General features: G+C 32.9%; 1 protein-coding gene across 1 annotated transcript in view; it reads right to left on the bottom strand.

Annotated features, from left to right (window-relative positions):
* The window catches only part of LOC117105395, a 44,046-nt gene that overhangs the window by 18,938 nt on the left and 15,674 nt on the right, over positions 1 to 9,434 (bottom strand). The window contains exons 7-11 of the mRNA XM_033246521.1: positions 8,957 to 9,277; positions 5,273 to 5,362; positions 4,118 to 4,303; positions 1,789 to 2,031; positions 953 to 1,147 (exon numbers count right to left, since the gene is read on the bottom strand). Of these exons, the coding sequence (XP_033102412.1) occupies positions 953 to 1,147; positions 1,789 to 2,031; positions 4,118 to 4,303; positions 5,273 to 5,362; positions 8,957 to 9,277 (1,035 nt within the window). The remainder of the gene's footprint in view (positions 1 to 952; positions 1,148 to 1,788; positions 2,032 to 4,117; positions 4,304 to 5,272; positions 5,363 to 8,956; positions 9,278 to 9,434) is intronic.

The raw sequence follows: 9,434 nt of genomic DNA, 5'->3' as shown, positions 1-9,434 counted from the left end.
TCATTGTATGATACTATCCTGTCAATTACAAGTTGTTGATATGCATTTCATTGGATAAAAGTGCCTTTTTGAGTTTAACCAAATTTAACTTGAAGATGAAGAGACAATCAAGCCAAAATGCCAACGTCAAGAAAGTACTAAATTAATTAAGTTCTGTATCTGCATGTGATTCAGGGACACAGCCAAATGGGGTCGAAGGGGTCCTGATTCCCTCGATTTAATCAAAAGTTTTAAAATCCTGAAAATGATTCGTAATGCGAAAAAAATATAATATTTGAAAAGAGGCTACCCTCCTTTTATTTATGATTTACTGGGTAATTGAATGACCTTTGCCTCTGAGACCCGGTGTGCACACATGTCATGTAGAAATCTCAAATGCCTTGTACATATAATAGCAATAATTAAAGTTGAAATAAAAAAACATTGTTACAATCACTGCAACTCATTGGTTACCTTTATCGAGGTAGCAAATGAAAACACTGTATTTTATTACAGTAGTTGGTATAATCAGGGATGAGTATAAATTACAGTTTACCCTCCCTGAGCAGTTTACCCTCCCTCTCATATGTTCAAGTTTGTTCTCCCCATCTAATCACTGTATTTGATACCTCTCGCCATCACCACCCGTAAAAAAACCGCGACCACTTTTTGACTTTTGGATTTTTCTTATGATTTACCTCCAAAAGCGACCACCTTAAAAGTTTGTAATGTATTATATATGATAAACGGTCACAAAGAGAACGTACATTTAATGGTTTACTTCAAGAATTTTGTCTGTGTTCATTATTATTATTATTATTATTATTAATATTATTATTATAATATTATTGTTGTTGTTGTTGTTGTTATAGTATTATTGTTATAATTATTATAATTATTATTATTATTATTAAGGCAAACAGTGTTTGTAGCTGCTGTTGTTACTATTATATTATAATTGTTAATTACCAACCTGTAGCTCTGGAAGGATGACAGTGAAGACAGCCTTACAATAGCCAACTAAACTCAATGGATTAACAACAACATCATTTTGTAGTTCTGTAATTGTACGGATGAATACAATTTCACCAAGATCATACAGATAGTCTAGCAAAGCAATTTGGGCATTTTCATCTGATACTCCACACTTTGTAGCAATAGACTTCACCTGGAAAAACAAAATTATATTTGTAGGCAGAAATAGCTAAAGTAGATTAATGGAATAGCCATGGCAGTGGGAGCTTCTGGTCAATGCTCAGAAGAGCCTCATAACAGATCTACAATTGGGCAAATGTTAATTTTGATTGGATAATTACCGGTTGTTACGTCACAGTAACATGAATTGTAGAGAGGGGATTGACCCAGGGTTCAGATTTGATACTGGGAGAAAATGAAGTTAAGAGGTAGAGTATGTGACGCCAATATCACCTATATCTGGTAATTCCCCTGTTCATACATCTTGTACAGTAGGCCTCAATGAAGAGCAAGTTACCTGTTGCATAATTTTGCTAATGAAGTAGCAGTTGCCAGTGAACTTAGCAACTGTTATACATGTAAGCATGTTCAACTGAGTTTTAAATCAAATCGGAAAGGTAAACTTTTCGTGAACCCTAGCTCAAAGGCATCCTGATAGACGTCGATCTAGGAGGAATGCTACAATATATATGACAGAATAACCAATAGGCAAATAGTGTTGCAACGTCTAACCCCTGATTCTGTTTGTAAATGTATAATTTGAAATTACAACAATACATATAAAATCTACAATAGTATATTTATTAAATATAAAAGTATCTATGTTATCCATACCTCTTCCAAAGGACAAATCACTTTCTCCTCACTTAATTTTTGGATTTCACTTTGAAAATGCACCCAACTGAGAGGAATCGTCCTAACCATTATCTTCATCAGCTTTAACAGTTCCTTTTTAAGCTTTGCAATATTTTCATCATTCAGTGAGCTGTTTTCCACACAAAAATATGTTGTATGTACATGTGATTCATAGGGAGTGCCTGCTAATGCACGTTTTATTTTGTCAAACTTCTCTTTCACCTAAAAAGTCAAACAAAAAAGATATATTCTAGTAATAAGGTATAGTAAAAACAATTATTCATACATGTGATTAAATTGGTAGTTAGAAAACAAAACAAAATTAGTCCTAACAAATTTGGAAGCAAATGTAATTTTGCACCGAGAGCATGCCACACTTTGTTTGAATCAGAGTGTAAATGATCATGTTGTGGCACTGATAGTGTTGCTTCGCGTGCAATAGGAGTGTGTTATAATAACTTCATCAAAAAAGCATCCTTTTCTATCCACATATGTCTTGGTGTCACGGGTTATGTCCATAACTGTCCAATGCTCATAATTTCAATAGTTATAATTTATCTCAGTAACTTGTTTAGGGAAACTAATAATTACATCGATCCTCTTATCACAAGATCATTCAAGCATTAATTTGATGTCAACCAAAAATTAATGTGTGTTAGTGCATCAACAATCTGCATATGGCCAACTAATTACTTAATATGGCATATGAAAGTACTAATTTTAGTTTGTTCATAGTTCGATTATTTTAAAGATTTGCTTGCAACAAGATATGTAAACATAAAGTCAATTTAAAATTAAAAGGATGAAGATTAAAAGTTGTCTTATCTACAGCCTATAGTAATGGAAAAAATATTGTCATCTTATAAAGGAGAACATTTCAGGGAGATGATTCTGGCAACACTTAAACAGTGATATAAAATACAAAGTTCTACTGGTAGGTAAGCTCATGGGGGAAAGCAAAACCCTTCTTGCTCATCCTATCACAGTTACTTTTACAACCCTATCCTACTGGAAGAGTTGAACATTCCTATCCCAATTTTCCGTCAACAAATCATAATAATTGACCAATCGTCAGTAAAATTCACTTCATGTCACCAACTTCTCTCCAAGCAACCATCGCACTTGATTTTCTTACTAAATATGAATTGGATATTTCCGTTATTTATATGAAAAGAGCATAAAGGAGTTGTTTAAAGAGAATACTAATGCAGGGCCTGGTTGTTCAAATGATGCACTGATCCGTGAATAAACTCGTGTATTTTTGATCAAGAACATTTGATTGGTGCACCAATGTTAATTCAGTACTATCCCCATTCAGACCTGCAAGTGAATTTGGCAGACGACCATTCCAGATTTTAGGAGAAAACGTAATGTAATGTGCGAACGTTCAGACATGTACCGTTAATTCAAAATGAAATCATTAAGTTCTATGTTCTATGTCGTCACAAATCAAAAACTTCCAATTACGCAAGGTAGACAAACTAAAAATGCACTGACCACAGCAGGATCAGGCTCATAATGGTTAAGAACTCTTAACATCACCCTCACTATTAACACTGTAGCCATTGGTTTTTATCATTTCATAATTTTCTTTATTATGATTTTATTTTTGTTTTTTATGTATTTTTTACTTTTAAATTTTTTCACTGAGATCAAGTTTGTAATTTTTTTCCTTACTCCATGATTTTCTTTACTATGATTATATTTTTGTATTTTTTATATATCGTTTACTTTTTTAAACATCACTTCTCATTATGGCAATAATAATAATAATAATGATAATAATAGACATAGTAAGTCTAGTTCTCCTTCTATCCAGTTTTCCTATCTTTTTGCATAAGGTTTTTCTGATGGCACTTTGGTTACTTTCCTTGCTTAGATATAAGCAAAGACCATATACTATTTTAAATATGTGCATATTAAAATATGACATAATTCTACATATTTTGAATATTAAAAAAGGATTGTAGGGATTAAGTTCTTGGTGTGTTGCTTAGAATTCTTCATATCACCTTGTTATTACAATTGAAGCCCTCATCTGAGTTTTTTGTTTGTATTTTTACTGTATAATTTTTAATGATATTTTAAAACTTTGTAATTCAACATCAGTTTTCATAATTGCAAATGAGGAAAAGAACTATGATCTGTTTTACAAACAGATTTAGTAAGTGTACTTTTTTTTTTCAAGGCTAATAGTGGGTGTGATCGTGGATCAAGCATTTCCATACAATTGCTCCTGGGAGTAGCTGATAGCAAGTAGGGACTGTATGGAAGTACTAAAATATAAAAATAATATCAACAGAATTACCGTTCGATTTCTCTCATTTTCGTCTTTTCCAAGAATTAGTGAACCACTGTGGGTGCCCACAATAAAAACAGATGGCAAATCTGTACTACTGTCAGCGTCTTGTTCCATTACACGAGTGTCAGAGTAAATGGTACTAATCCAGTACAGGATAACCTGAAGATTCGTCATATGGTATTTATGCCATTCCTACAATAAAACATTAAAAGATACAACTGAACTGATAAGTTTAAAAGTATCACAATCATATATTCCAATTTTGAGTAATGCTGTTTGCATCAGGAAACACAATAGGAGTGTTTATGCCCAACCTGATGTGGTGGGTTCAGGAATTCGAAATAGAGGAAGCCCTTTCGCAGATGGAAGGTCGACCTAGACCACCTCAGCCCCACCGGCAGTATTAGTATTTTAATGCAATTTTCTATTTTCTCCAAAATAATTTTTACAAATTTAAGGGGCCCGTGCTGCCTTCCGCCTTGAATCCACCACCACTGGTGTTATTATGAGCACTAGGTAGAGACCGGCACTACAGAAGTTTCTAGAATTATCATTATCATACTGAATACTCAGTATGTCCCCAAACTAAATCTCAGTTGATTTAGGCAGTAATTGAATATATGACATGTTGCTATTGGGATTGAAATTCTAACCTAGCCATTAAGCGCAAGCTCAGTGGCCTAGTATTTATGATACCACTCTTAATCTGGAGGTTGAGGGTTGGAAAAATACTGAGTATTCAGTATGACATGTCAGATTGGACAAAAAACATTTTATTTTTTTACACATCTAAACAGCATGTAGCCATCACATAACATGATGGAATACAGTAACACAATATATTTAATATGTTTCAATGATAAATATTATTTTATTGTTAGTCTTAAATTAAAATACAAGTTTCTATTTTCTCCATAATAATTTTGACTCTCTTTTTCATTTTAAGAAATGCGAACCTACTGAGATCAAGTAGGATATGATGTATGATAATAAAATACTATATTAGTAATGCATATCATGACTTTGGACTTGTATGCAAACATTACCGCTATCTGTAGAGTTTTTAATCTATTAAATCTGGTGTGCTGTAGATCTACAGCCATTTAAGATACCTCTGTTTATATAAAGAAGCTAGTAGGTTAAAAAATATGTCTCTAATACCTTGGAAGAATCCAGGACAAATGCAAATGAATCAAGGTTGTCTTCAAGATTGAAGACTACAAGATAAACAGCAACAGAAACCATGAGAATCTGTGAAAATAATAATAAAAATAATTTTGAGAATTGTGGATGTGACATACCTCTTATCTAATAGTGACACTTATGTGCATTTAAATATCTCCAAAATAAACAAGACCAAACAATATGTTGTTACATGCATAAAACAAACCGAAAATGATTTAAATTTGATATTTCGTGCCAACTCAATCCACCAAAATCTGACTTTCAACATTTAAGATTTGCCCTTCACTTAATTTTAAAAATGGAAGACCAGCATACAATTAATGTACAGCTAAAATAATTCAGTTCAATTCAAGTTTATTCACTAACCAGAAACAATTAAATCTTTTCATGGTATACTACCGCAAAACCTTGAATTGAAGCCCAGTGGGCTTAATCTCGAGATGAAGCCCATCTCGAATTGAAGCCCCCTCTTTAGTTTGCAAAGTTAGCCTCGAAAAGAAGCCCATGGGCTTCTTTTCAAGATAGTATAGCCTTCTTTTCGAGATAGTACAGTACATAAACTGTACATTAATTTCAAAAAACAAAATATAAAGTTTTAAAAAATTGATTGGTTTATACAGTAGTTTAGGTGATTTAATGTCAGTTTAATACACTCTATGATACAGCCTGATGTTACATTCGCCTTATTCTGTTTTATAATACAAATTCCTAAAATTTACAGCATTCATTTTGAAAACAAACCCTGTTCTTCACTTTGCGAAAGTAGTCAAAAACAAAAAATCCCATCCAAAGTTCGCAAAAAAGAAGCCCAAGGCTTCAATTCAAGGTTTTACAGTATATTATATTTGCCAATTTATATTAAAACCCCGTTCTGCAACCTTTTTATCCCACAACCCAAATTATATATCAAGCACTCAGACGCGACCCATCGAACCCGAAGTCAATAAATCATGTCTGTCATTTATAAGTGCAAGGGATAGCTGGTATTAGAAGACACTACCCATTTTATTCTTTTGGAAATAGATACTATCACCCACAAAATCAATTTAATACCCATAAAAATTAAAATGGAACTTTGAATTACTAATTTAACTAAACCACGTTTAGATTTGTAAAAATTGGTGATTTACAGACACTTTACTGTACATAAAATCCTAGATTTGCTGCCAGAAATTTATGGGTTATGCAAAGACATAGACAAATTAAATTGAAATATTTTCAGCTGAAGCCAAACACAGTTGAAATGAAGAAAACTAACACTTTCAGGCTATAGAATAGAATATTTTTTAACATGAAACTGTGATAACACACGCATTACAAAAGTAAACTGACGCACATACCACACTTTAACCCTTTCACTGCTGTAGGTATATGCACCCCCTGTGCTGGGACTTTTTTTAACGAAAAAAGTTAATTTTTAAAATAATTCAAAAAAAATACTAAAAGAGGTTATTTCGAAATTATTTTTGTGTGTTGGGGCGAGCAATAGGTTGGCATACGCGAGGAACATTGATATTTGGTATTTTTCATAATTAGGTAGTCATGTGACCTCAAAGTCGCCATTTTGAATTTCTGTTTTTTCTCAAATATTGATAAAAAACCCAATTTTTCCCAATGAAATTTTTATGGAATGTTTTTTTTTTTACTTTATAATGATGCAGACACACAAGATGAATAAAAACAAAAAAAAAATGAGTTAGTTTGATCGTTTTATTCCAAAACCGCAAATAATCAAAGTTTTTCTTCAAAATTGTGAAAATATAAAATTTTGCAGAAAATCACTGTTAGATGTACTTTTTGCCATACGTTTTTATTTATGCTTTATATAATCCAGGTTGTAAAAATAAATGCATCGTTGCAAACACCATACGGTTACTTTATTTTAGAACTATACAAATTAGCCTGTTCTATTGTGTGAAATGTGGAAAGGAAATCTGCGGACAAGGCATTGCCACCTTGACCATGTGCAGGGCCTCCCAAGTTGAGAGAATCATCGTTTTCGTCTGTGATAACACACGCATTACAAAAGTAAACTGACGCACATGCCACACTTTAATTGCACTTATGTTTACTATAGTTTAAGTTTGTTTGTTCTTGTTCGCAATAAGTAATTTTTTCATGATCTAAACACATTATGCAACCTATCTAATTTTTTTCAAGACTCAAACATTGGGTCACGACCTATAGGTTGTAAAACAGTGATTAATGGGTTATGAGAAGACACAGACATATTTAATTGAAGAGAAAACTGTTTTCTCGTTATGATTTTCACGTGAATGTCAAACAAAATTTAAATGAACAAAACTAACACTTTCAGGTTGTCAACCTGAAGTACAAATGTTTTGACAGTGTATTTTTTAACATGAAACATTGATATTAACGCACACATCACAAAATTAAATTGACGCACATGCCAAAGAATAATTGCACTTTCATTTACTGTAATTTGATTTCATTTGTCCTTGTTCGTATTGAGTAAAGTTTTCACGATCTGAAGAGCTTGTGGGACCCACCAAATTTTTTCCGCGACCCAAGTATTGGGTCGCGACACATAGGTTGAGCAATGTATTAAAACATAGTAAAATACACCAAAAATATACAAAAAAAAAATTAAATTTATAAAATGGCAATCAAGAACAAAAAACCAACACAGAAAATTTGAAGAAAAAAACAACAACCACAGACAGGCACATTTAATGTTTGCCAGGAGACAAAAGTGAGGAACATGTAATAGCACCATTATGTGTCTGTCCAACCAAATTTCACAATAAAAAAACAAAATAAAACAACAAAAACAATAAAAAAGAGAAAAGCGAAAAAATAAAAAACAAAACAAAACCAATAAACATTTTAAAACTAACAAAGTAAGCTCTTAAGTTGAATTTGAAAATACTGAATGATTACAAAACAGTGGCGGATCCAGAAATTTGAAATAGAGGGGACCCAGGGAGGGACTTTCCGGGTTGTGGGTCTGTACACCTCAGCCCCACCACGGTTGGGACCGAGGTTATGAATATGGCACCTCTAGATGACCAGAAATGGCACTCTCAGACTTAAAATTTGAATATAATTTTCCTTTTTCTTTGATTTTTTACCTTAATTTTGAAAAATTTAGGGGGCCCAGGCCACCTGGGCCTCCTTTGATCTGCCACTGCAAAATAAAAGATTCTTGAATATTATTAGGCATTTAGGGACGTCCAGATACTTAGATAAGAGATAACAGAGCTACTGATCAAAGTACAGGTTGTCCATATAAATGATAGAACTCATGTACATATATGTCACTCTCTCACCAATTAATAATCATGCCCACCCACCCCCTCCTCCCAACTATGCTCCACCTAGTCTTACACAACCTAAAAGTAAAAACAAACAAATATTGACATTGCTATATAGGTTTATTACTATTGTACCACTAATTACTATTGTACCACTAATTACTATTGTATCACTAATTTTCATTAGATTTTAGTCAAATTCATATTGCTTAAAAAAATAAATAAACAAATCTAAATATTTATCTGGTATCTTAGAGATATATAATTTCTATTACCAAGATGTAAATATTAAGCAAAAATAACACCTGATATGGTAGCATGCTTTTACTCCAATTCTAGCATTTATAACATTTAAACCTTTTCTGATTACAAGATACTTTACCCTTTGTATGCCTTTGTAGATGAGTTGGCCTCCAAAGTCCAGAATGTTAAAGGTCCCTTCTTGTGCTCTGTGCCATTTTCCTAATGTTTCCTTCTTCTTCACAGTTTCTTTCAGGTTGTCCTCAATCTTCTTCTGAACCTGCTCAGGTACACGGTCTTCTTGCAATGTGACTATTTCTTCTTCAGTGGAATGTTGTCTAACACTTTTTCTTCTGACTTCTGAATGAGGCACTGGGGACTGAACATCCGATCTCTTGGTTGGGAGTCTGCGTTGTACCCACTTCGTAAACTTCTTTAATTTATCAGGTACCTTACTCTTGACCTACAGGTATTGGTATTTACACTCATAATTAGTTCAGAGGAATATAACTATCAAAAAGTATTGGCACCGTGCCCGTAAGCAGATTTTATTAGGTGGGTGCGAATTTATGGAAAGTCTGTCTCTTATACACATCTAGATGTGTATAAGAGACAGGTTT

The sequence above is a fragment of the Anneissia japonica genome, unplaced genomic scaffold, assembly GCF_011630105.1.
Source record: "Anneissia japonica isolate Jap-2015-1 unplaced genomic scaffold, ASM1163010v1 scaffold4270_len103479_cov137, whole genome shotgun sequence".
Taxonomy (NCBI): domain Eukaryota; kingdom Metazoa; phylum Echinodermata; class Crinoidea; order Comatulida; family Comatulidae; genus Anneissia; species Anneissia japonica.
This window is presented reverse-complemented; position numbering and strand designations above follow the sequence as displayed.